This window comes from Indicator indicator, chromosome 31 (assembly GCF_027791375.1).
Source record: "Indicator indicator isolate 239-I01 chromosome 31, UM_Iind_1.1, whole genome shotgun sequence".
In the NCBI taxonomy this organism is placed as follows: domain Eukaryota; kingdom Metazoa; phylum Chordata; class Aves; order Piciformes; family Indicatoridae; genus Indicator; species Indicator indicator.
In genome coordinates this window covers 4,903,566-4,929,904 of record NC_072040.1, presented here as the reverse complement: position 1 = coordinate 4,929,904, position 26,339 = coordinate 4,903,566, and the positions used below count along the sequence as shown (strand labels likewise).

The 26,339-nt window shown below is 42.7% G+C and overlaps 1 protein-coding gene across 6 annotated transcripts in view; it reads left to right on the top strand.

Annotated features, from left to right (window-relative positions):
• Window positions 1–25,561, top strand: part of EYA1 (EYA transcriptional coactivator and phosphatase 1) — a 61,573-nt gene extending 36,012 nt beyond the window's left edge. For all 6 annotated transcript variants that reach the window (XM_054394774.1, XM_054394773.1, XM_054394772.1 and 3 more), the window contains 6 exons: window positions 19,217–19,275; window positions 19,454–19,614; window positions 19,793–19,907; window positions 20,184–20,305; window positions 22,193–22,293; window positions 25,481–25,561. In XM_054394774.1, the coding sequence (XP_054250749.1) occupies window positions 19,217–19,275; window positions 19,454–19,614; window positions 19,793–19,907; window positions 20,184–20,305; window positions 22,193–22,293; window positions 25,481–25,561 (639 nt within the window). The remainder of the gene's footprint in view (window positions 1–19,216; window positions 19,276–19,453; window positions 19,615–19,792; window positions 19,908–20,183; window positions 20,306–22,192; window positions 22,294–25,480) is intronic.
• Window positions 25,562–26,339: the final 778 nt, after the last annotated feature.

The window sequence follows — 26,339 nt, the reverse complement described above, 5'->3', positions numbered from 1 at the left end:
TAGTCATCAAGTGCTACAGCAATACCTACACGAAATGTCTGCACTTGTGTCTACAGGTTATGGTCATTTAAATGGCAGAATTTTGTCTGTGCAGCTCTTGGTATTTGTGACCACAGTAAGCAAGTTTTAGAAGTAGCAGCAGCAAAAGCCTCTAAACATTGGAATTCAATAGTCTGCACAGGCCATTAAGTGTAAAAGATCAGCTTCTACAAATTGGTGATTTCTGGGTACAGATTCTCCCCACATCCTACTGTGGGCAAGAGTTACCTTAACCCTGAGGGAAGTCAGAGCCCTTGCTTGCCCAGGCACTGGGCACAAGGTGTTTTGTGGGAGATTTTGTCCCACAGAGCCTCTCCCTGCAGCCTGTGGCCTGACAAGGGCTCTTTCAGCTTGTGTATGCTCTGGCTTGGCAGTGCCTGTGAGATTGTTCTAAAACTACCCAAACTGCTGAAAGAGGCTGTCACCAGAGTGCCTGACTGCTTCATCTTAAAAGGGAAAGAAGCAATTTCTGATCGTATTCTAATAACAGAAAAACATGAAAACAGTTAGATTTCTTTCCCATCATAATGAAGACAGCTGTTTATTTAAAATCCAACTGTTAAGCAGGCTTGTGCTGGGGCTGCCAACACACGTTAATCATCAAGTTATTGTTTTGCTGGATTTTAGAACAGTGTGGCACTCCAGACAGGCAAAAGAATCTAAAAGATTCAGATGAAACTTTTGCTGATCAAAGTTAATTGGCAGCAATTGGACTTAAATATTTCCTGGTGTTTCCCTTTTCAAAATCCAGGAAAACACACCTTATTTAATAGATGAACCAAAATCATTTGAAAAATGCCAGTGTGTGATAGACCTTAAATGTGGTTTGCCTAACATCTGTCCTATATTTTGATTTCTTTTCATCTAAAAAGAAACCACTCACAGATGATTTGGCAACTTAAAATGTAATGAAATTATTTAAATGTGCTTTTTTTTTTCTTTCATTCCTTAGTGGAGTATTTATTTTTCATACTTACAAGAAAATAGATTTTCTTTAAATGTTAGTGTTTTCTTTCACTAAGGTAGCTGTGTGTAAAGATAAGATTGGCTTGGATTTAAGAAGCACTACTGGTGAGTTGCATGTATAGGACTGATTTTTCAGGTTTGTAGAGAAAACTCAGACAATACTAGTTATTTTCTAAATCTGTTTCTGATTTCTGGTTATATTTCATTTTATCCAGAGCAGAAAATACTGCAGTATCTTCCCAGCATGTTCAATAAAGTTCAGTGTGATTTATTTGCTGTGCACAGGCAGATACTCAGAGTCATAGTTTCTCCTTTATATATGATTGTCAGAGCCACTGAGTTGAGTGGAAGTTAATCAACTGCATTTAAGGGATAGCAGACCATCTGCCCACTGCCGTGTCCCAGCCTTACCAGTGCAGAACAGCAGTTTCTCTGAAGAGCCTTGGAGCTGTGAATGAAAAAAATGCTGCTCTGGGTGATTCATGGAATCAGAGCTCACTGAGGAGCTTTTTCCCCCATTACCAAGCCAGTTTATCTTACATTTCCCAAGTGTAATAGTTTGTGTCTATATCCTAGTCTGTCGTCTTCATGCACTGAGGCACTTAGGAGTCAGCAACTGTGTTGACATCCTTGAACATGAGCTGTAAGTCCTTATTTCTGAGGAACAATGAGCTCCAATCTGATTATGCCTTGTCCAAGGGAGTGAAGAGCATGTTCAGCTTTCAGGGCAGTGGGTTTGTACCTGTGGACTGACATAGCAAAGTCTTTAGAGCCTGCACAGTGTGGGAAGTAGCACGTAAGGACTAGAGTTGGTCACAAACTGAGGTTTGCAGTTCACCAGAAAGCCAGGGTTTGTGAAACGTGTTACAGATGTGATGTTTCTAAAGGACCATGTCCTCCTGGCATCACAGGTCGCAGTTCTTGAGTGAGCCTCACTGTTACTAGCAGGGCTTGCCTGGACCCTAAAGCCTGTGACCCTGGGGCCATCCATCTCAGAAAGTCCTTGCTTGGTGGTTTCGAGTTCAGGCTGCCCTGGAGTCTGCCAGGCTTCCATGAAAACTGCAGGCACTTTAGCTTGGCCTTACCTCAGGCTTAGAGCATCTGTTTTTGCTGATGAAGGATGGAATCTGGAAGATCTAGTGGTGACCCTGCTCAGGCCTTAGCTTTCCAATTCATGTGCACAAGCATGTGGGCTGTAGGAACCAAGAATTTTGTGGGCAACTTTGCCAGTGGGCCACAGGGCTTTGAGCATCCTTGCCCAGAAACAGTGTGAAGACAGGCAGGGCTGGGGCTGGGACATGTCCAGCTCACAGGGTAGACTGTGGGTCTAGGCATAACACAAACTGGGAATCTGGAAGCTGACGCTCTCCTGCTCACCCAGATTCAGAGGGAACCCTTTCTGGCATACAGAGAGGCTGAGTTAACAGGCAGGCAATCATCTGTCATAACTTTGGCCTGCGATGCACATTTTTCCAGATACCACAAATTAATGTTTTTTTAATAAAAGTTGTCTTTTCATCTGACATGCTCCAGAGAGCTCTGACCAGAACAGCGTTCTGGCCACCCCTGTTAGTGGGAAAATATCTTGTTCCTTACAAATTGCGGAAGACTGATTTAACATTTTGAAAGCAAAGGCAGAGTTGCAGCAGTGATCTTTGCAGCACTGCTTGATTTGTGTGACCTAACTGCCTTTTCAAACCAGAGATTTAGTTAATGTTGTTAAGTTAAATTCTAAATAATTTAAGAGAGTAATTTTTTTAGGCTATACAAAGTGAATCAAAGCTAGCACATCAGTTGCAAACTGCTTTTACCAATCCTAATATAGTAGGGGATGCAGCCAGGTGAATCAATCATTTAATTTCTTCTATGTTGCTCTTTATGTAATAGTAATAATCCTCGTGTTTGTAATTGCCATTTTTCATACTCACTAAAAACATTCAGTTAGATCTCAAAGTCAGTACTCTGCATTTGAGTGGGGTGAGCAGCACTTATGCTTTACAATTAGTTACTGCATCCTCAGTTTGTAGTAAGTTCTTAGTTTATTGATTTGGGAAAAAGTAAGAGTTGGATAATTTCCATTGTTTTGTACAGGGTTTATTTGGAGTAATTCCAAAGTATATAGTAGCAAATCATTTTGGACCTTGAATGACCATTTCTTAACCATCATTTTAAAAGGGGTATGACAAGTTGTTTAGCATATTGGAAGTGTTAATGTTTACTAATGCATAGTTTGATCAAAATACCATCATAAACAATGTTTTCTTGCATTAAGTCATTTCATAATAAAATTGTCAAAGTACAGAAGGCAAACTAGTAGAAATTAGTGCAGTTATACAGATTTGGATTCCAAACTCTGCATTTAAACATCAGAATAGGAAGTTTAGGTTTTCAGCGCTGAAAATTTTCATTTAAATGTCTCCTACTCTATAGTAAAATTTTAATTGTGTGCAGGAGGCAGTAACCACATTGATTTAGTGTTCTCAGGAGAATCAGAGCTATGTCATTAGAAAAGAATGTGTGATTTTGCACACTGATTATGTTGTGATAGGGATAATGAGGTATAATATTTTAATGGTATGTATGGAGCAATTACACACATTAGGTGTGTCAGGGGAATTAGCAATTTGAGAGGATGGAAATGACATCTGCCTATCTACATCTTTAAAGATTGCTTATACTTGCATATTTGTACTGACCCTCTTTAGATATTAGTTTATTCATTTCTTTGGCATATCAGGTAAATATTAGAACCAAGTAGGTTAAAGAAATAATTGCTGGTCGTAAAGGATTATGAATATCTTAGTTTAAAAAGCTAGTTCAGTGCTTTGCAAACCTTTCATTCCAAAATGATACCATCTCATTAGACCTGTAAGTTATTTTCTAGCAATTAATGCCAACCTTGGTGAATTTCTCTGTAGATTCTTTCTTAAAGTCCACCTGGGTGCATATTAAGATGTTCCTGATGAAATTTCAGGGCCCAGTCTGTCCTCTGTGTGTCAAACAGAGCTGCAGAACTGTGTTGCGATGACAGGGATGGTGTTGCTTCAGCTGAGGGGCTCTCAAAGGCACTGCATTAGCAGATTGCTTGCACAGACCCCTCTGGAGCTGTGCGTGGTCCCCACCCCCTGCAGCCCATCAGTAAGGCCAAGGCAGGCAGGGGCTGCGGGGCTTCTGTCCCAGCCCAGGCGGTACCTTTGCCCTCTGTCCTGCCCTCCCATGCCAAGGAGCTGTAGGAGAGTAGCTGTCTGCATGGCTCTGACTGCTGCCTCTCCACCTTGTCAGATACAGCTGGAGTGATAGAGAAACATTGACAAGTCTTGCTCTTTGCACACGTGGGAATGTACCTGACTCTCCTGCCTTACACACAGCTTAAAGCAAAGAATTAACAGCATTTTCATCCCTGCACTCTCATGGTCTGTTTGCTGTGTAGACCTCTTCCCTCCACCCATATAGCAATAAATCCTTCCAGGAACTCCTACAAGTCTCCAACTGCCAGCTTGGATTTACTCAGATCTAGAAGTCAGTAGGGAGAAATTAACTCCTAGGTATTTTTTATGAGAACTGCCCTTGGTAAGTTGCTTCCTGCAAATTCTCTGTGTGGATCAACCTGCCTTGGTTTGCAGCTCCCAGTTACGGACCATCAGCATTTATCAACCCTGCTGGCTCATTTTCCTCTGGAAGCTCATGGCAGTTTTGCTGTGCAAGTGTGACTGGAGCGTATGACCCCTGGAGCATGCAGAGCCCTTCTGTTCCCTAAAGAATTGCAAAGGACCTCTAAGCCTACACTGCACTAAAGCAGATGGTGATCCCTCCTGTAGTGACACCAGGCACTACAGAGATTGCTCCAGGGAAATGGTAGTGAGAGCTCAGGCTTAAGAAAGGCCCAGCACTGCTGCCATGAAGCCTGGTCACAGTGTGAAACTCCTCCAGCTTTAGTCCCTCTTTGGCTTCTGTCTTCAATTCTTGCAGGTGAAGCTAGGCTGCCTCCCTGCTGCTGGAAACAAATGCACCATATAAATCACTTCTGGGCCTCGAGGAAACCTTTTCTTCATGACAAGGACATATATTCTTCTTTTCATCAGCCTGAGAATTTTCTTCTTCGTAGAGCTTGGTTAACACCACAGGAGACTAAGTGACTTTCCTCCCAGGTCCTCCAATGGCCATGCACAGAGTGATGCCCCCAGTTTAGTACACGGTGACCTGTAGGAATGCCTTTGAAGCAACAGAGCCATATGTTCTCTTTCTTTAATCTGAAGGAGAAAGGGAAACTATTTCCCCTCAGATGCTGATACTTTAATAGGGCACAGAGTCAGGCTGGTAACTTCTGGTACAGTAGCACTCTGGGACATACTTTGTGATCATGGGCATTATGATAATACATATTATTGAATAATAACCTTCAGCAGATTTACTGTGTGCAGGTTACTGTCCATCTCAAAGAACTGTGACCACTGCAGGGTAAAATGCTGCTCTTCCTGAAAACGTTTTAGTACATCTGGTCCTAGAGTTGAGTAATTTGTCAAGTGAACTGCTTGGATGCAAGCCAGCCCTTAAGTGCAGGCTGTTGAGCAAGCGGGCTGGCTGCTGTTAGCAGTGTGGAAGTCCACTATGTATTCTTTCACACCTTGGAGAAACGTCACAGGTATGACGTTGCCTGGATTTAAACTTAACTAAGTTGTACAGAGGCACAAAGTTGATGAGAGTTGGGGAGCTGCAGAGACATAGCCATGCAGACCAAGGAAGCAGAGGACGAGGATTGTGGTTGCCATTACTTTGCAACTCCTGATCACTGTGCCTTGGTCTCCTTGCCTACAGATAGGAATGATGATGGTGATAAGCATGGTATTTACAGATACAAGGATGATACTTCTGTCAAAGTACTCAAGAGAGAAAAGAGACAGCCAGGACTAGGGATTGTGGTACCTGGTGCCATGTACAGTGGTAGCTGGGTTTCTAGCAATGCTTCAGCTTGGTCTCTTTGATGCTTCACTCCTCAGGAGCATCCTGGCACAAATCTGCTGTTTTATCTGCTCACAGTTAGAAAATGTGTGTATTCAAACAACATCAGGAAACAAACAAAAAATTGAAACCTGCAAATAACCCCAAAATCTGTCTGGTTTTTCATGGTATTTGTTCCTTTGTTTTCAAGTGATTTTTATTTTGGAGTATTGTTATAAATTGTAATTATTTGTTTGAGCTATTCATACATTTCAAGTCCTTTTTTTAAAACCACAGGATAAGAAAAAATAGAGCAGAAGGGTGTCAGTCATCATCAGTCATTGCAGTGTTTCAGGTATCTGTAATTGTAAGCTCCATGTGATTTACTGCTTGATGCTATGGCTTCTGTTTGCGATGCTCAGATTTTGCATGTAGCTCCACAGAGGGCAGGCATGCTTTAATAGAATCATAGACTGCATTGGACTGCAAAGGACCTCTAAAGGTCATTTAGTTCATCTCCCTAGATATGGGCAGGGACATCTTTCACTAGAGCAGATTACTCAAAGCTTTATCCAGTCTGACTTTGAACGCTTCCAGGGATGGAGCATCCACAACCTGTTCCAGTGTCTTACCACCCTCACAGTAAGGAATTTTTTCTGCATCTAACCTAAATCTACTCTCTTACAGTTTAAAACTGTTATCCCTCATCTTATTCCTCCAGCTCTTGCTGTAAAAAGCCCATCCCTGGCTTTCTTCTAAGTCCCTTTTCTACACTAAAAAGCCATAGGGAGGTGGCCCCAGAGCTTTTTCTTCTCCAGTGCTGTGCTGCAGCAGCAGGCTCTGAAAAGGTAGCACAGCAGTGGCTGTGTGAAGAGTGCTGTGAGGCAGTGCTTGGAGAGCAACCCCATAAGCAGTAATGAAACACTGCAGAAGTCCTAAAAGGCCCTGTGGAAATTAAGAGGTGAAACCTTCCCTGCAAGAAACCCAGCAGACTGGGCAATTTGCAGTACACGTTTACACATTTAGTGTCAGCCTGTTAGCAGATTTCAAACCACTGGCTTATGTTCTACTGCTGACACATGTAAGCACCTGCCTTTGAGTTTCTGCTTTTGAGTGCCTAATGTGTGTCAGAGCTCTTCTGCCAATGCAGTTGTGCCCTCAGCACAGATATGGTGTGCTGCTCAATGGCTCAGTATGTTAGATACTAAACTAGGTCATGATGGGAGTCACTCTGAAGGCCTCTTAGTGCCAGAAGTGTCATTTCAGATTTGAATAGGCTGTTTTGGTAATTTAAATTGTCCCAGAAGTCTGAAATAATATAACAGTGATGCCAAATAAATAGTAGATAGTTGATACTTGTGGTAAAAGCAGTTAATATTGCTGTTACCTAAGGTATTGTTTTCAATTTGTCCTTGGGTATAAAGGCTTCTCTTTGTCCTTTAATATTTTGTTCACATCAGCTCCACAAAATAGTTTTTATATTTTCTCTAAATATTCTGAAATACCAATGAACGAAAATCTATCTGCTGCTACAGATGTCAGGACTGTAGTTAGGGTTTGTAAGTTCCTTAAGTAATTTGTTATTTGTTTATAACCTAAACATCTATAAAGTTCTACAAACTCAAGTAACTTTCCTGAGCAGCAGGTTTTGTGTTTTAGTGTCTGATGAAGCTGACAGATGTGTAAAATCTCATACTGCCTGTTGAGTCCCTGGTGCAGCTGCAAGTGCCAAAGGGTGCAAGTTATTCTGGCTAAGATCAATGTTAATTTGCACTCAAATATCTTTCCCAGCCCACCCTTTCTGTTCATGTAATGACGTTATTTTTGCTGATTTAGCCACCTTGAGCTATTTATTTTCCTCACTAGACTTTTTTAGGGGCGGGGGGCCTTGAACTGAAGAGAACATAATAATCACCTTTTTAAAAAGGCTCTCTTTGTTTATTCAGGTACCACCTAAACCACAAAGCTCAGATTTGCATTATCCAGGATGGAGATTTAAGCTTCTGAAGCTATATTTTTATTTTGGGACAGCTAGGTGAAGCTAAGTGCCATTCTTACATTCCACCTTACAGCTCTCTAGCCTCTCCTCACATAAGACTGGAAACCCAGCGTAAGTGTCTCAGCAATCTGCGTGCCAGGTTGTTTCTGTCAGCTTCTGCAGCCTGGGTTTAATTTTGGCCTGAATCTAAATGTTGTTTACAAGCTGTTGGTAGCCTGAGAGTTGTGGTACAGCTCATGGCCATCTGGGTGCTGTGATTGTAGTGTATGTTCTAAGGAAGTATGCATGCAGATCTATTGTACACAGAGCTGTTAGTGCTGGGGTTTATTGTAGGAGTTCTGTTAAAATGTTGCTACATGGAGAAAAATTGAGCAGTGCCTTTCATTCATTTTCTTTAAAAGCACAAAAGCAGCACTCAAAGCTGGTTTCCAAAATGTTTGAGTTTCACAGTCTCAGGAGATGTCTACTGTTTCAGTGTAGTTACAATAAGGCCTCTATCTGAATTTCATCCACTCTAGTAGTCTAATGAAACCCTAAAGAAAGGGGAAAGGGATTATTCCCTTCACTTGTTGCATTATGATTTTTACTTTTCTGTGTTTTAAAGTAAAATCTGTTTGCTGTTGACAGTAATAAATCTTTAGATGTGGTCAGGAGGCTGGGTGACTCTGTAGCGGACTGAAGTGATCTCAACATCTGCTGTTAAAGTATGAGGGTTTAATGAGGAGGTTAGAAAATGTAAATGGAAAGTTTAACAAGAGAAACACTGAGGCATTGAAGGGAATGGAGGATTTGGGGTTTCGCTTTTTCCAAGATCCTTATCCATTTGCAACAGGGGCAGTCAGGCATTTTTAGAACTTTACCTGCAGCCAGGAGGTGGCAGTTCTTCATGGTCACTGAGTGCTGACGCAAGTACTGAGCTCAGTTGAATGTGATTGCCACCAGAAAGATCAGCTGGATGTAACCAAGTGAATCCCTTCTGCACTGCAGAAAATAATTTGGTCAGTTGAAGGCTCTCCTCTCTGTCTCTGTGAAAGTGGCACTGCTGATATGAAGTGTGGATAGCTGGAGGAATGGCCTCTGCCCTACCTTTGCCAGGGCAGAGGCAGCTGTGGCAGCAGCTTAGCTCCAGTTAGGGGGTTTCCAAGAACATTCTCTGACTGAAAGGTTAAAAAATACAAGTCACATTTCAGTGCACTTACTGGTAAATAAATGTGTATGTCTGTCTTAAAGTTGTGTTGATGAGGCCAAATCTGCCCTTATGGCCTTGGCCAAATGAGTACTGCATGAATTGAGCCATTATTGCCTACTAATAAAGGTTTATGAACGGAGTGAAAAAAGCCAGTGAAGACATGCACCACCTCTTCTGTTCTGTCACTGCAAGAAATTCAGACAGAACTTTGAGCACAGGCAACCTCTGACTCTTAGGCTGTCAAGAGAACTGGCTAATAAAACTGATGTCTCTTTCCTGGACCTGCTCTCCACAAGTGTGGTGTTTCACCAAGCAAAGACCATGACATACAAAATCATAAAGCAGGCAGGTTTTTTCCTAATTTTTCCATTATCTGGTAAATTCATACATCTTTCCTTACCATAAGAAGTGGGAAAAATGGAGGGGGGGGGAAGTTGTAAAGTTGTATGTGACTGTCAATTTTTAGTTTCTACTCAGAACCACACTTGAGCACCTGTGCTAATCTTATTTCATGTACTGTGAACATGTCTGGAGGTTTAAATACAATCTTGTATATTAAAAAAAAAAACAAATTCTGAGTGGGTGATTCCAAATCAGTCTTTTTTTCTTTTCTTTTTAGTTAAAAAAAGGAGTACTGTGAAAAAATAGATTAAAATCTTGCCAACAATGGAACTGCTTTTACTACAACATGAAATCAGCACCATGGCAATACAGCTTTTCTGTATAAACTTCATATGGCCATGCAAAGGGTTAAGCTGTGTGATATTGGGATAAAAGGTTTCCTGAATTGACTATTATTCCTATGGTCTGCCTACAACTTTGCAATAGATGGAATGATTTTTATGGGAATGTGGTTATTCACAGCAAGACTACAGTTGGTGTCATATGAAAAATTCTTCTTTAGCAGATTCTCTCAGCAGGGATAACAGATCTGAAAGAAAGGCAGAAAGGAGTTACAGAGCGCTGTGGCTGTTGTTGGTGACAAATTGTGCTTACAGAATGATGGGGTAACCCATTGTAAAGGGGAAATCGGAACAGTAAATCAGGGTTGATCCTCATGCTTCTGCTGTTCCAAAGCAAGTCCCTTGTGCTTGTGTGGATTGTTTGATAGCTCCTGTTTCTCTTGGCCATAAAGCTAGTGAGACCTCCTGGCTTCCAGTTGCAGGGGCACGAAATAAGGGGTCACAAATAGGTAAAATTACTGCAACGATGTATCGTTGTTCTTGAGGTAACAACGTATCAGTAGGTATGAATTTAAGTAATTGGGGAGAAAGGAGAAAAATAGTCTCTTGTGGTTAGATTTTAATATTGCTTCTAATTATTAATTATAATATTTGTTTTATTATTTCTTAGTAACACATCTCTGTTTTTCACTTCTTTATGGTGTTTTGGGTTTTTTTTTTTTTGTTTTTCATTTGGTTTGGGTTTGTTTCTGTGGTGTGGGTTTTTTTTAAGATTACTAGAAGTTCACTGAAAATAAATTTCTGGCCTGTCAGACTCGCAGAAATCACAGTAAAGACTGTTGAGTAAGCCTTAGTCCTGGTGAGATACAAGTAATCATAGAATTGTCAGGGTTGGAAGGGACCTCAAGGATCATCCAGTCCCAACCCCCTGCCATGGGCAGAGACACCACAGGTTGCTCAGAGCTCCATCCAGCCTGGCCTTAAAAAACCTCTAGGGATGGGGCTTCTACCACCTCCCTAGGCCACCTGTTTCAGTGTCTCACCACCCTCATGAGGAAGAGACACCAGAACAGGTGGCCCAATAAGGTTGCATGGAAATCAAAAGTTCATGTAGACCCAACTTAAATTATCTTCCTTCCACCCCCAAATTCTGTAAGGATGGTGGCTGAGCTAATCCCTGGGCACCCAGAGTAGTACTGCATTTATTTGTAGATGCAGACCTAATTTTTAAGGTACTTCAAGTCCTATGAAGAGCAGGAGAGTTCCCTTTCTAATCCATCAGCAGCTGTGGCCTCCCTTCCAGCAGGCATCACAGCAGTTATCCTAACACATTCAGGCTGAGACACAAAGCCCATCTATTTGCATTTAGCTTTCCACAGTGGCAGTCCAAGAACAGCTCAGTTTCACTGCAGGAAGGAAGGAAAGGAAAGGAAATACAAATCACAGTAAGGAATTTTCCCTGATAGGTATATGAGGGAATGGCTGGAAATAGTTTTTCATCTGATTGATACTGCAACCATGGGTGACTTACAGAAAGCTGATCAAGTTCCACTTCATGAACATGGGACTAAATGACACTGCTCGTGTAGCTGTAGGTAAATGCAAATAGAACGGAAATGCAAAACAAAGTTTTCATTCATAGGCAGAGCTGTGGCTTTGCTGGTGTGTGCAAACCCAGCCAAAATCTTTGACCCATATGACACACGTGGCTTTGTGGAATGTGCTGTTGTGGGGCAAACGCCTCCTTGGCTTCCTTGAGAAGGTTACTGCCATAGGCTTAGGCAACTTACCGAGTATGTAACTTCTTTTCTTAGATGTACCCGGTGTTGAGCACCTTCACATTAGGTGCCACTGAAAACAGACCCTACATGATTCTTTTCTCAGGAAGTCAGATACATACATACAGCCTCACATACATAGTCTCACATACATACAGCTCAGCTGAAACACACGGGAGCCTACCAAGCTTGCAACACCACTTGAACACTTTATTTTCTTTTCCTCCTTTTCTCTGGGTATAAGGCTGTGAAGTGGTACAAAAGCTCTTGCCTTCCTCTATAGCTGCCTTCCCTATGCTCTGGTGAAACAGGTAGTTGTCTTCTATCCCAGCTGGACAAGGCCATGGTGCTTCAGCTCATGTCCTACTTCTGTCACTGAGCTAACACAGGGCTCAACACCTGCCCCACAACATTGAAGAGAGACAGAAAAGGGAGGAAAACAATTCCAAGTGTTGTGCACAGGACTTCAGGCTGCCCACAGCAAAAGTTTTGGCTGTCTGTGCTGGCAAGTTGAGCAGAGAAGATTTAATTGCAGTCTTGTCCCATTAGCAGATAATGAGAAGGGTGGGAGACTTGCTAGTCCAGGGCATTGTAGCTTTCGTTTAAACGCAGGGATTTAGCAGATCAGCAGCACCAAGGCACAGAAATTTAAAGGAAGCAGTCTGGAGGGACTGAGACAGAGCAAGCTTACATCTTGTGAACATTCCCTGTGACCCTCTCATTTCCTGAGACAGAAGAAAACGGGTTTGGCTTTGATGGAAAAATCATTCTTTTCTTACATTGAATCTTGAAATTGTTGAGAATTTAAATCTGCTTGAACAACCTTTAGTATATAGTTTCAGTAAAATATAGACGTTCTTAGAAGTAGACTTTCAAGTTAATACATTTGGGAATAATACATGGCATGCTGACCAGGTTCATGGCTTCTGTTACTTCTTTAAACACATTCATATTTTATTTTCACTGGCTTTCATTACTCACAGATTTTTTCTTTTTACAAAAGTACATATCTGCAGATAACATGAATCATATCATGAAGAAGGTATTTACAATGCAAAGTGCTGAACTTTAAAGTGAATCTGACATTTTGAACTTAACATTGTCCTTTCCAGGAGTGACACAGATTCCTTCAACAGAAAGCTTGAGAGGTTTTTAGCTCCTTCTGTCTGTGGGTAAGACTCTGACACTCTCTTCCCTTCTCTTTTCCTGCAAAATATACAGAAATAGAATAACAAATGATTTTGTCAGAGTTGCAGCAGGAACTGATTTTTAGAGAGGCTGTCAAAACACTTCAAGTGAAATAAATTTTGTTTTGTCTTGCCTGAACAACTGGACTGTAAGAAGCACATTTGGAGCAATAGGCAGCATGTCTGAGCTGGAACCCAAACCACATCCACCTACTGAAGCAAGGGAGAGAGCTCTGGGCTGGAGGACTGCACTTACTGTGACTATCTGGAGCTCTGATGACCCTCTGCTAGAGGCAGGAATTTGCCTTTTGCTCTTCCTTTTCTATAGAGAGATTTCAATCTATCAGGTAATGTGTACTGAGACAAGATCAGTTCTTGCAATAGCTGCTTCAAGTCAATTAGGAACTGAAAGAAGCTAGCAAAATAGGCTTGCTGTGGTGGTGGGGACATAATTGTCCTGATTCAGTTGCTATATAGATACTTCTTTAGATCATGTCTTGCTTTAAATTACGTTCTTCCAGTTGTAAGGTGCAGCTGAAATGAGAATGTAAACCTTCATTTTAGTGTAGCTACTTCAATAAACACAAGTTGCAGAACAAGATCTGTATTTATTTTGGAACAAACACTGTTTGTTTTTGGAGTGTCAGACTTCATCCAAATGCTCTTGTTTGTGTGAGCAAACAAACTAGGATTTTAATCACTTTTTCTATTAGCAAAGAATGCCATCCATGGTGTATTCTATAAGGATTCTGGTGCAGGAGAGCACTCCAGAGTCACTGGCCATGAGAATGAGTCTGTTAAAGAATTTTGGTTCTTAGGTCTTCCCTGTTTATAATAGCAAAGCATTTATAAGGGTAATAGCCTTGTATTTATGTTTTTATTCTGCTGTGCTATTTTAACAGTTGAAAGTTGGGCTTGGGGCTTTTTTGTGGGTTGTTCTTTGGTTGGTTGGGTTTTTTTGTTTTGTTTTAACACTATAAGCTGCTGTCTATAGTCTTTTAAGTTTAAAGTGGCAGTGTTTGGAAAAGCCTGCATGGCCTGATTTAATTCCTTGACTGTTCATCCACAAATTGTCAGACAGAATGAAGTGGAGTTCAGGAACTCTTTGTTCTTCATATCCTGTGCCTGACCCACAGGTAATCTGCACCTTTTTTCTTCAGTGCCGAATGATTGTGGTGGGAAAGAATAGAAAATGTTAGGGTCAAAAAGTGCAGGCTAGACAGAGATGACAGGTCCTGCCAGCTGGGTGCCAGCACAGGGAGCCTGTGAACCACTGGCGCAGCCTGCTCACAGGGGGCTGTGCTGCACCCAGCGGTGGCCAGGACATTCAGAGCTCAGCCCTTGCTGCCTCAAACAGAAAGGTCTTCAGAAGGGTTTGTGTGTTAAGCAGGAGCACGTGGCACAGGCCAAACATACACACACGGAGAGACACAGAGGGTATATAGATGTGCTGCTGCTCTCCGGCAATTTTCTAACCTGCACCCATACTGAAGATTTTTCTGTCTTGTCAAGTTTAATGGCTGCTGCTAACTGGTGGTGGGAGACCTGCATGGTATTTCTCTAAAATTAGGGTAGAGAACTGGTTGAAGCAATCTTGCTTTTAATTTTGCAGGAATATAATAATAACTATAAATAAAAAAGATGTAGAAAGGAATGAATTCATAATTACAAATGATCATTTATATACTACCTTGGCATATGCAGTTGTCACTTGGAATTTGTCACTTGAAATCTGTAACCTTCTAGTTACCAAAGCAGGATATGGTGGCTTATAGAAGTAATGGGTATTGGCAGAGCAGATCACCTGAAGGGGTGTTTACCTCCCTGGGCATAGAGCTTATGGCTACAAAACACATAAACAGGCACTGCTGCTGTCAAAGCTACATGGAAACCACAGCAGTGGACACCAGAGGCATATTTTTTTTACTAACAGTTAAAGTGTTTTTTTTTCCTCATCCATCACATTTACAAAGGACTGCAGCTTTAGGTTTTTTTGTCAGATCTGCTCTCACATGCACATGCCCAGATTGCTCTGCTGTTCAGCTGGGAGAAGTAAGCAGTGGATATAATTGTGCAATGACAGATCTGAGAGGAGCAGAGAACCTTAACAACCATTTCCTGTGAGGTGGCCAGCTGCCAGGCCACCTCCATGGGCATGCTGATGTCAGGGCAAAATGAAAATAGCTTTCCTCAAGGGTGCTTGTTTGGGTTGATTTTTTTTTTTTTTCCCCCCTCTCTCATTTGACTTTATAGACCAAGGTATTGAAACAGTTATTTGACAGCATGGTGTTAGTTTTCCTGCAGCAAATGAAGAGGATTAACCTTAAATGTGGAAATGTGTTTTGGCTGTAATCAACAGATTTGGGACTGTAGTACTTCATCCTCTGAGGTTATGGCCATGATTATAGACGTTAGTCTCTTTCACAATGTGCAGACTTCTCTAGACTCAGCTCACATTCAGTGGTTATTCAAAGTGAGCCTTGTAACACACATGTAGAGGTATGGTATTGGCACAGATAAGAGGAACTCTTGTAACAGCTTTAATCTCACTTTTAATTATTATCCATTTTTCCTACAGTAAATTGAATAGTGAGGCATATTTTATATGATTATGGCAGAAATGCACAACTTGATGGGTAGTAGTGAAGGAGCAAAGTAACATAAGTATTTCCAGAACTTTATTGCTATAGCTTAATGCTTTGAATATGAATCTTTATAAAGATCCTAAGTTAGTTTAAAGGAATGATTTCAGAAGATTACCTAGGCCCAGGCATTTTAAGAGCTGTGACTGATGACTGTTGGAGAATCTCTGGGAATTTTTGACTGGTCATATAAAACAAAGCAAAAAGGAGAAGGAAAAGTTAGGCAGGTGTTAGCAAATGCTTTGGGAATGGAGGAGGAAGAAGACACAAGTTTTCCATGTACAAGTCTTAGGCTAGACTCATCTAGTCATTTGTTGTTTTTCTTGGGTTTACTGTGTTTCACTGGAGACATTTTCATTTCACAAATTATTGCAGCAGTTTTACAGAGCTCCTGCAAGCACATTTCTGCTGCTGCTTCAAGCCCCAAAGCAGAGCTGATGGAAGGGAACATAGAAACGAGTCTTCAGTTTCTGTGCATTTTAGTAGCCCACTAAACACTTTGGCAAAGGCTTCATTAAAATCACTGCAGTTTGGATAGAGTTCTTGAGAACAGGATTTAGACTGAGATGCTTTGCCTTCCTGAAAGTTTTATCCCTGGAGTGCATTTTGCTTTCCAGGGATTGATCTCCAAGTGCAGAGCTGCACCTCAGCCTATCTGAAATCCAAACCTTCAGTGCACACATGTTGTCACTTGTAGCTCCTCATGAAGATTTCAAGCTGGACACACTGGAGTTGCAGGGTCAACACCTTCAGGAGCAAAACACAGCTTGCTGCTTGATCTTTATACAGAAAGCACAGGATGTTTTGCTCCTTACTTGCCAATTCAGTCCAGTTTAAAAAAGAATTAAAAAGAATGTTCTGCTTTGGTGCTGACTGCTAACTAATTCTATCTTAATAAAATACATCTGCATAAAGAACATTTATTTATAGTGCTTCTACAAGGACTTTGCCAGAGAAGTTAGGGGGGAAATGCTGATACTGTATTGCCTGTGAAAAGTGTAGAAGCATCAAACATGTCTGTAAAAGTCTGAAATGTGGAGCCTGCAAACAAAGCAGGGTAGTTTGTGTTTTCTGAATGGCTGTTGATCTCTAAGTTGTTGGCTCCTGTCACAGAAGCTCTTTTGGGGAAGTACTTGAGTCTCCGTATTTTTATCTCAATGTATCTTTGCTGGGAAGTGCACATTTATTTGCTGGGCAGTGTCAAATTCCGTTTCAGCACATCCATGCCTGCAGTGCTTATGGAGCTAGCTGCTGTGTGAAGATGTGGAATGTGTGGGTGCTGGCTCATAACCAGCTGGGACTGGCCAGGGTAGTCTTTGCTCACAAACAAAATGCTTCACACAGTGTGCAGGTGAAAACAAATGCAAGGTGTTCTGATGGCAGGATGGACCAGGTTAATTAATGGTGGGGAGGTAATTGGGTTCTTTGAAAGGCATTGCAAAATTACTTTGCTGCTAAGAGCAACTGCTAAATGAGTGGTTTTCCTTCTTGTGTTCAGGGATTGAAAAACATACCCATCACTCAGTAGCCCAAAGTCTAGGTCAGCTCAGAGTGAAAAAATACCTGGTACTCAAAGCTCATATTTAGCCTCAAAGCCATGTCCTGCCACTCAAGGAACAAACCAGACTTCTGGGGTTTGCATGCCCAAATCCCCCTTTCTTTCAATTCCATGATTTCAATTTCTAATCTAGCATTTCAGTTCTCACTTTCTACCTACCAACCAAGTAGAATGGCTGATTTTCCAGGACTTCTGATAGTCCTTGGCCCTTCCAGTGTAAATTAAAATTCCAAGTGCTCAGGTCCTCTCTGACTGTGGGATGTAAGATGATGTAGTATCATCTTTCCTGCCTCTTTGACCTGAGAAAGCCAAATCTGGAAGCCTTTTTCCTTCTTTCAGATGCTCCTGTGAGAAGCTGATCTTCAAGTCCTTCCTGTAGTTTCAAGGTTGCAAAAAGCACCTTTTTATTTTCCCCAGATTTCTGTTTTGAATCCTCTTCTCCAGGAGCTTTTTCCAGTGGTCATGCATGGTTTCTGTGTTGGGGGAGGAGGCTATTGACTTGATAATTTTCATTCCTACATTGACTACATTAAGTTTTCTCTGTGTGAAGACTTTGAGGTGTCACTGAGCAGTGGAAAAGTAACTAAAATGGGTGACTTGCAGATTCAGGAGTGTGGCCCTTGATCAGCTCACCCTCTGTTCATGTTTGAATTGTTAACTTTGCAGGCATCTGGATAGACAGTTCAGTTTTCACCAAAACCCCTTAATTTCTGTGAATTTGATAACCTGCTGAAGAACCTTCTGGCTTTCTTTAAAGCTAAGTTGATTTTGAAAGCCTGGCAACATATGTTCACACTTGTAGCTTCAGCTGTCTATGCATTTAATACACTTAGTCTGCCCGAGGAGGAAATTTGCTGTATGGTGGCTGAATGTGAGCAAATGCAGTGGTGTTGTCCCTCCTGTCTCTCTGGCACAAGCTACCTCTGTGTAAAACACCATAGGTGTTACAGTGAGAGTCAGTCTGTGCTGTACAAGTGCAAAGAACTCCAACTGGTTCTTCAAAGCACTTGAAAAGTTTGAGGTGTTTTTAGTAGACCTGTGTTTTTAAAAAATCCAGAATCTACAGCCATCATGTGAGGCCAAATAGACTTCTGCAGCTTTTTTCTTATCTGAGGTTGTTGACCTGAGGAGAGGAGGAGAAGGTTACAGGGTCAAAGTCTTTTCGTCCTTGGAGCTTGCTGCTTGCTGGGAGAGGGTTGGCTGGAAAATAGATGTTTTAGAAAAAGGGTTGAGGGTCATGATTTTAATTCTGTTAGGGAACAGCTGGTTTGAGTTTCTTTCCACTTCCATCTTCCCTCCTTTCCTGACAAATCCATGGAGAGAGAAACTTTTGTTGAGAGAAAAGCAGTAACACAAAAAAACCAGATTGTGATATTTTCCTGTTCGTTGTAGGACTTCACATGGAGAGAGGGAGAGGAGGAAATTATTAAAACAGTTGAAATCCATTATTGTTGCAAGCATTGAATTGAGACTGATCTAGAGTGCCTAGGGGTTTATTTGTTTCCCTGCTAAAAGCTGAACTCATTAATAGCCATGTTCTCATTTTCTTGGCCAGATAAACAATTCAGTGATGGACAAAGCTCACTTTTAATGCAGTGTCTTAGTTTGCATACAAGCCACTGTTTCATTTGGCTATTTTTGTTCAGATTTTCATCATCTTTGCATGCTACTTTCATGCACTAAGACTAAAAAGAGAAGGAAACTCACAACTCTCAATGAACAGCAAACTAGGAACAGATTTTTCGTCCGTGCTGCTCTGAAACTCTGGCCTCAGGCTGTGTTGGTGTGTGGCTCAACAGCAATCAGAGGTCGTAATTTCATTGGCGGTTAGCATCAGGTTTAATTTTTCTAATATGTTATATTTATAAAAATGTCTGGTTTCAGTTACACTTCTGCACTGCCTGGATCAGCTTTGAGCAGCGTGATGTTTTAAGGTACCTGAAAGGCTATAAGAACGTTTATGGAACACATATGCTAATTGTTTCTAGCCACTTTCCTTTCTAAACACAAAAATGTGTTTTTGGAAGGCCGTTTAGCAGTGGCAGCAAATGATGGTGTGCTTTTATTCCAAAAAACGAGCAGGAGGAATAGGTGAAGGAGTTGTTTTAGCAAGACTGCCATCTACTGATTTCCACCATCAGAAAGGCCCCTGAGGAGCAGAATGGGCAGAGGATTTATAGCTCTATCTTGGAGATTTGCAAGGTCAAGAAAATGATCAAGTCTTTCTGTTGCCTTAGGAATGCGACCAGGTTCACATTGACGACGTGTCATCAGATGACAACGGGCAGGATCTAAGGTACCAGAGAGCCAAGTGCAAGGAGACCTTGCTCTGTGAGGTCCTTCCTGGGGGAGTGTGGAGCTGCTGTGACGCTGGCAGCAGCCAGCTCTCCTTGCAGCTGCCCCAGCCTTTGCAGCCCAGCCAAATGAGTAGCTGGTCTCCGTGGCTAACCTGGGGTTCTCTTGCCTCTGAGCAGCACCTACAACTTCGGGACCGACGGCTTCCCTGCGGCGGCCACCAGCGCCAACCTGTGCCTGGCGACAGGGGTGCGCGGCGGTGTGGACTGGATGCGGAAGTTGGCCTTCCGCTACCGACGGGTCAAGGAGATCTACAACACCTACAAGAACAATGTTGGAGGCAAGTGGCTCTGCAGTGTCTAGCTCAGATGAGGAGGCTTCTGTTCTTAGCATGCTGGTATTTGGTGATCTGTTCAGTTTGTGGTGTGTGGAAAACTGGTTCTGAGCTAATGAAAGCAAAGGGAAGTGACAGAAGGTTGCTTTGTTTCAGTGCAGACATGCCCTTATCCATTCCACAGGTCTTCTTGGTCCAGCAAAAAGAGAGGCTTGGCTACAACTAAGAGCAGAAATCGAAGCTTTGACAGATTCTTGGTTAACACTTGCACTGAAAGCACTCACCCTCATTCATTCAAGGTGAGTATGAGGAGTATGGCATAGCTGGGAAACTTGAGGATGTCTGCCTGGTCTGATGGGCAAAATGCTGAACCTGCAGAATGTTTTTCTCCTTTTTTTTTTTTTTTTTTTTGTCTGGCTGTGCCACTGTGTACCTTGCTCTCCTGTAAGGTGCAAAAAAACCCTTTTCCTTGTAAGTGGCAATCATAATGTGGCAAGGTTCTCCTGGGGAGGGATAAGATTTTCCTTGTTCTGTTTTGCTTAAAAAAAAGAATGCTTGTCTTTTCTCTTCCATAGGACAAACTGTGTGAACATTCTTGTAACAACTACTCAGCTAATTCCAGCTCTGGCCAAAGTCTTGTTGTATGGATTAGGGGTTGTATTTCCCATAGAGAATATTTACAGTGCAACTAAAATAGGTGAGCTATTTTTATACAGTTGTGGTACATTTGAAGCTGTAATTCTAAATAAAAGACATTGTAGTCTCTATTTAATTCTTCTATGCATTCACTGTAGCAAATACAGGGCTTTGTAATATCTGATTTCACCAGAAACTTCTCCTGCTGAAGCATCTGAGAAGTACTTTTTCCAATGCTTGTCATGATCCAGCACAGAAAACTTCACAGAGCTCTGTTAATGCTGATGCAGCCTCTGATAGGTTGAAATACATTGGCTTTTCATCATCAGTTCTCAAAACTGTGAGGCTCTGTAGCAGTTGAGGAGGCTTTTTAGTAGGCTGCAAGTACAGAAGGCTGAAGTCTCCTCAGATTAACAGAAGGAAATCTGCAAAGACAAGCCCTGGCTCCATTTGTTTTCAAGGCCTCTGGAGCAAATTTTGGTGAACAATTTACCAGAAGCAAGGATATTTTGCAGCAGAATGTAATGATTTAAGTCCATTTATACTGAGTGTAACAAGCTTCAGCTGGGCAAGTGTTTATTTCTGTGCTCTGGTTCAATATTGAAGATGTTGTTCTGGGCATGCAGAAGTACAGAAGGCCAGATGGCAATGGTGCTTGTAGTTTTTAACATGATTATGACACATCTGTTGTCTCTGATTCCCTCAAAATTGGGGGCTACATGAAAACATATTTTTCATGTGTTCTTAAGTATTTATATTGCAGGAAGCACAAATGGCTGAGAAAAAAAGGTTATTTTGTTTTTGTTCTTCGGAAAGCTTGGCTGAGAGTTTTATGTAGAAATTTGAAAGCATTGCCATAAAATATTTCAAACTGGATAGAAATGTTATGACACCCATCTATCAGAAATTTGAAGTGAGTTGGATCCTTGAATCCTAGTATTTTAAATACCTATTTTAATGAAAACATGGGGGTCTGCAGTCACTCGTGACTTCAGACAGGACAGAAGGGGAGCCCAGGAGAGTTGTACTCAGTCCCCAGCTGCCACAGGAAATCGTGAGTGGTCAGTAACATGACACGATCCATAATTCACAGGCACCCTTACAACCCCATTTGTGTTGGAGGTTTCTTATGCCTGGTGCTACTGCTGAAGGGTGAGATTGAGTAGTTTGGCCTTTCTGCTGCCTAGAAATGTTTTAGTTTCCAGCCCATCTGTTCTCACACTGGCATTATCCTGTTGCTGAAATAACTGGTTTAGGAAACATGGCTCTTCCTGTTGGTTGCTGTAGACACCCAGGTAAGCATGACCAGACTGAGGGCACCTCAGAATGGGCACATTTGAGAGAACTCAGTTGTAAGCATTTAGTTCTTGTGGCTTCCTGGTGCCAGTACCTGAAGCTTCCCACTATTGGTACCTACACATAGGCCTGGAGCACTGGGACCATTTCATGAGATCTGTGCAGTGAAGGATCAAGGACCTTGCCCCACGTATTGGTTTACAGGCATTTAAATCTAAATCTTTTGGGTGACCTAAATGAGGATACTACTGTTTCAGGAGCTGTGATTAATCCTGTCAGAGGCTGTGGTGAAACAGCTAGAATTTCAGCTCAGACTCAGTTAATTTGCTCCTTTCAGGATACTGGCTTGTAAGCAGCTCTTAGAGAATTCTCCTGTATGGAAAATTCCCCCCAAAACCTGTCTCAAATTAGGGCAGGAGACCAGAAAGGTGATGCCGTGGACCTCTACTGCTGTGTCTGCCTCAGTGTCTGTGTGAAAGGACCTCCCAGACCAGAGTTTGAGGTTACCTGTCAGCTACTGTGGCTGAAGTAAAGCTGCAGTCAGCCTTGATACCCTTCCTGCAGGACAGGCTCTAGATCCAGGCTAGAAATGGATTTGTGCGATGTCATCCCATCACCACCTATCCTGAATAGTCTGATCTTTTTCTTTCAGGAAAGGAAAGTTGTTTTGAGCGAATAATTCAAAGATTTGGAAGAAAAGTGGTGTATGTGGTTATAGGGGATGGCGTCGAGGAGGAGCAAGGCGCAAAAAAGGTAATGGGCCTTTGGCAGTGTGTGTGACTGCAGCAGCCTGCAAACCAAGCTGCCTTTTCCTGGCCATGGTACAGCAGGCATTGGCATCTGGGTTTGTGTCTGCTTTGTGAAGTATGTTGTGACCATGTCGAGTAGAAAGCTGCATAAAACTGTAGACAAAGATGTGCCTCCCTTTTCCCCAGATGTTAACTAGCTGCATGTGTTTGGTGTCTTGCAAAAAGGAGCCAGAAAATGGGCCGCAACTGTTAACTCAGTTTTCACTGGCACCCCAAAATACCACATAGGATGTTATTAATACAAAAAAAAAAAAAGGCAACTCCTGCTGATCAAAGGCAGGATGCTGTTTGACTGTAGGAAGCCTGCGGGTGTTGCACCTCAAAGCTCTGCAGGACTGCAGTAGGTGTGCAGAAATTCCATTTTTCTTGTGCATCCGTTTGGATTCTGCATTCAGGTAACTGCTTGTGGCTTGTCCTGCACTCAGTCTGTAATCTGAGCAGAGGATACTCTTTGACTATGTCTTTATTTTTCACTTTCTTTTGGGTAAAAGGGGAAAATTCACTTTTCCACAGCCCCACCTTTCATCCCCAACCCCAGTTTCATTGTAGACTAAGCTCCATAAAAAGCTTCGTAGGATACAGCGTACACCCCTAAGGAAAAACACAGATACTTCCCACTGATGGATAGTCAGCACTGGTCCCAGCCTTGCCATCTCACCTAGACACAGCAGATAGGAAATCTTGGCTTGGAGGACAGAGGCCTAACAGTGGCTGTTGGGACAATAGGAGAAAGAGTAGTGAAACGGGTGGGTGCCCTGCTCACCCCAGCACTCTGCAGAGGCTCAGTTTCATGTATCCCTTGGCAGATTGAGGGGAGCAGTTTGCTCCTTTCTCCTTCAGAGATGCCTTTCATCTTTGCAGAGAAATGTTTTCCTGCTGTGAATGATTATGTTTTAAAAGCTGTGTTTAGGATCGGGATGTGGCGGGGAAAGTTGTTCTTTGTTCCTTTTCTGCTGCCTGGTGAAATGGTGCTGTGTACGGTAATGCAGGAAGAGTCCTTTCAGTAACATTATCTAGTTCAGTGCCTTTTTTCAACAGGAAACATGATTCAGAAAAGCATAAGAAAAACCTCTCCAGTTGCACACAGGAGTAGCAGTATAGAAAGTTCCTTTGTGCCACTACTTCTGTGTATTTTTGGTGGAAGGCATTTTCAGATTCAAAGTATGTTTGGTGCTCTGGATTAAATTATCTGCTGCAGCACTGGCCAGAGAAGCTTCAGATCAGCTTCCCAGGAGAAGAAAGAGGGTGCAAAAGCAGGGGGGAGCTCAGGGCAGTTGCTAGCCCAGGGATGTTGCCCTATCAGTCAGGGTCACCATGTCCCAGTGCCATTCATGGAGTTGCCTTCTATTTTGCTTTGCTTTGGGTTTGGTGTTTGTTTTGTTTGAGCTCATTTTCCTGCCTTTGCCATTAGAGATGCAGTCAGGAAAAGCTCATAAGGCATAAAACCCCAGCTCCTGAGTTTTTCTGTTTGGGAGAATCCTCCCAACGGTTTCTAGTTTGTGAGAGGAGACAAAGGAGAAGGCTGTGTGCACCAAGGAGCTGGATTTTACATCAGGTGATTCAGGAGAGCCTGAAACATCAGCTTTTTCCTTTGTCTCCAAAATGGTCCTGTTGCCTCTGAGGGAATTTGGGAGGAAAAATCATAAATCTTGGTGTAGTAGTAAATGGAATATAAACCGGTATGCAACATGTCAGGGCTTCTAAGCTCACAGTCACATTGTGCTGGTCAGGTTGGGGTAGGAAGTAACTATGGCTGCTTAGTAAAGCTGGCAGCAACACAACAAAAATATTGCAAAAAGTGACAAACTATTCAAATCTGTCTCCTGTCTCAGGAGTAAGGTTTTTGTATAAGCGTGCTTTGTGTCTGGGAGCGTGCTGCTGCTCTTCTGACCTGTGTGCAGGAGAGCTGAAAATAATGATAATCCTGAGGTTACAGAATCTTTTTGTTTGCATGGGAGGCTCCACAATTACTGCACACCTGACTGCCGGTGCTAGGTGCAGTAAATGGAGGTGTGCTCCTGCCACAGACAGCAATAAAGTGGAAATGAAGATTAGCCAAAAGAATGGCCACTTGAAATCTGGGGTAAAATCTGACCACAAGCTTCTGAGGGTGATCCAAAACTCAATATTGCATGTGGGCACCTAGCAAGAATCCCTGGGGTTTGACTGAGCAGAAGCTGAACCTTGCATGACATCAGGCAGGGCTTCGGGTGCCCCAGCTGCTGGCCGCATGATGTGCTGTGTGCTGAGGCTGTTACTAGGGAAGCAGGACAGTGCTGGAGCTGCATAAACCAGAAGCTAGAAACCAAGAATTTTTTACTACGACTCTCTCTATTCATTAGTTTCTTGTATGACCTTGGAGGGCATCCATGTCATTGACTCTTGGCTTCTGCAGAGACATTGTGCAAAGGCAGATGCCCACCCAACTCCTGGCCATGCCACATCTTAGGTCTGTGATTTAGACCTCCCTGAGCTGGTGGTGGAGGCAGAGCTGGTTCCCAGCCAAGTGAAGCAGGGGAACTGTGGCTGGTTAGCAGGAAGAGCAGGTGGGCCCTACCTGAGAGAAGAGGGAAGCCGGCGAAGGAGAGGGAGACAGCTCTGCTGAGCACCACCAGACAAGTGCAGTCTGCTGGCAAACCCTACCTAGACCTGCTGGAAGCACTAATCTGTGCCTGTCCTCTATGTCATGTCATGCCCTGCCAGGTGTCATTAGTTCTGCTGTGAGAGCCAGCAGCCCAAAGGAGAGAGAATGCACAGGAGCTTTTGGAGGCTCTGGACAGCATGATTGGGAGGTTTCATTATGTTTTGCTCTTGCTGGTTCATTTCCTGAATGTGGTACAAGAAATGAACCTTTAAGAAAGGTTTGAGCTGAAAAATAGCAGTGTCTGAAGTGACAGTGAGCAGAGGACAGATTGTGTAATGGAAGAGGAGGACATTGGGATGTAGACTTGATGCTGAGCGAGCTCCATTGCATCTGGTTCCCATTGCTGGCGGAGCAGTTCAACCGAAGTCTGGATTGAAGATGCAAAAACAGTAGACGTTGTAGCGTGTGTTTAACACTTCTGAAGGTGGAGGGGTCTGGACAGAGCATGCTGGGAGCTGTGTTCACCTGTTGTCTGTGCTGTTCACAGCATGCAATGCCATTTTGGAGGATCTCGAGCCACTCTGACCTTATGGCCCTGCACCATGCCTTGGAACTGGAGTACTTGTAGCAGCTCAGCAGCACTTGGAAACCTCAGAGCTGCCTCCTGCCCACGGCCAGGCTGCCTGTGTCTTGTGTCAGCACCAGGCTGCAGAACATTGTGATTCCAGCACGCTGAGGTGTAGCTGCAGTTGGTCTGAACTCTGCCCTTGCAGTGGGCGGAGGAGCACGTCCTTGTCTCCAGCAGCTGTCAGTTCCCTGAGCCCCACGACAACAAGGAGCCATGAGGATGTGGGAAGAACTCATCCTTGCCCTGCCTGCTACCACAGGGAAATGGAGGAGGGGGAAAGAAGGAAGCCAAGGTTCATTCCTGTGAAGAAGAAAAGGGACCTGTGAGTGCTTTGTAGTTTCTGGGCTTTTCAGTGTGATGAAGATCATCTCTTCAAGACAGCAAACTTGATTGCACAATGAAGACTGAGATTTTTCAGATTACTAGTAGAGTAATTTTCCTGTAAAGAAGGTTTACTTTTTTGTTTTCTCATACCCAGGGTACTCTGTACATTTTATTTATGAACAGACTGTGTTTTGACATCATAGAACTGAGGATATGTGTAAGAGGAGTGAAGGCTATTGTAAGCCTTTGCCTCATGGTACAGCAACTACTTTTGATTTTAGCACATTGCAGAGTAGTTTAAAGTATGTCTAATTTAAGCTGATAGGTACATCACTGAGACAATCATGTACAGGAAGAATTTTTTGTGTAAATTTGTAATAATGAATGATTCTTTTACATATTGCTAAGGTAAATGCTGCTGTCAGGCAGCACTGCCTTGATGGTGAAAGAGTGA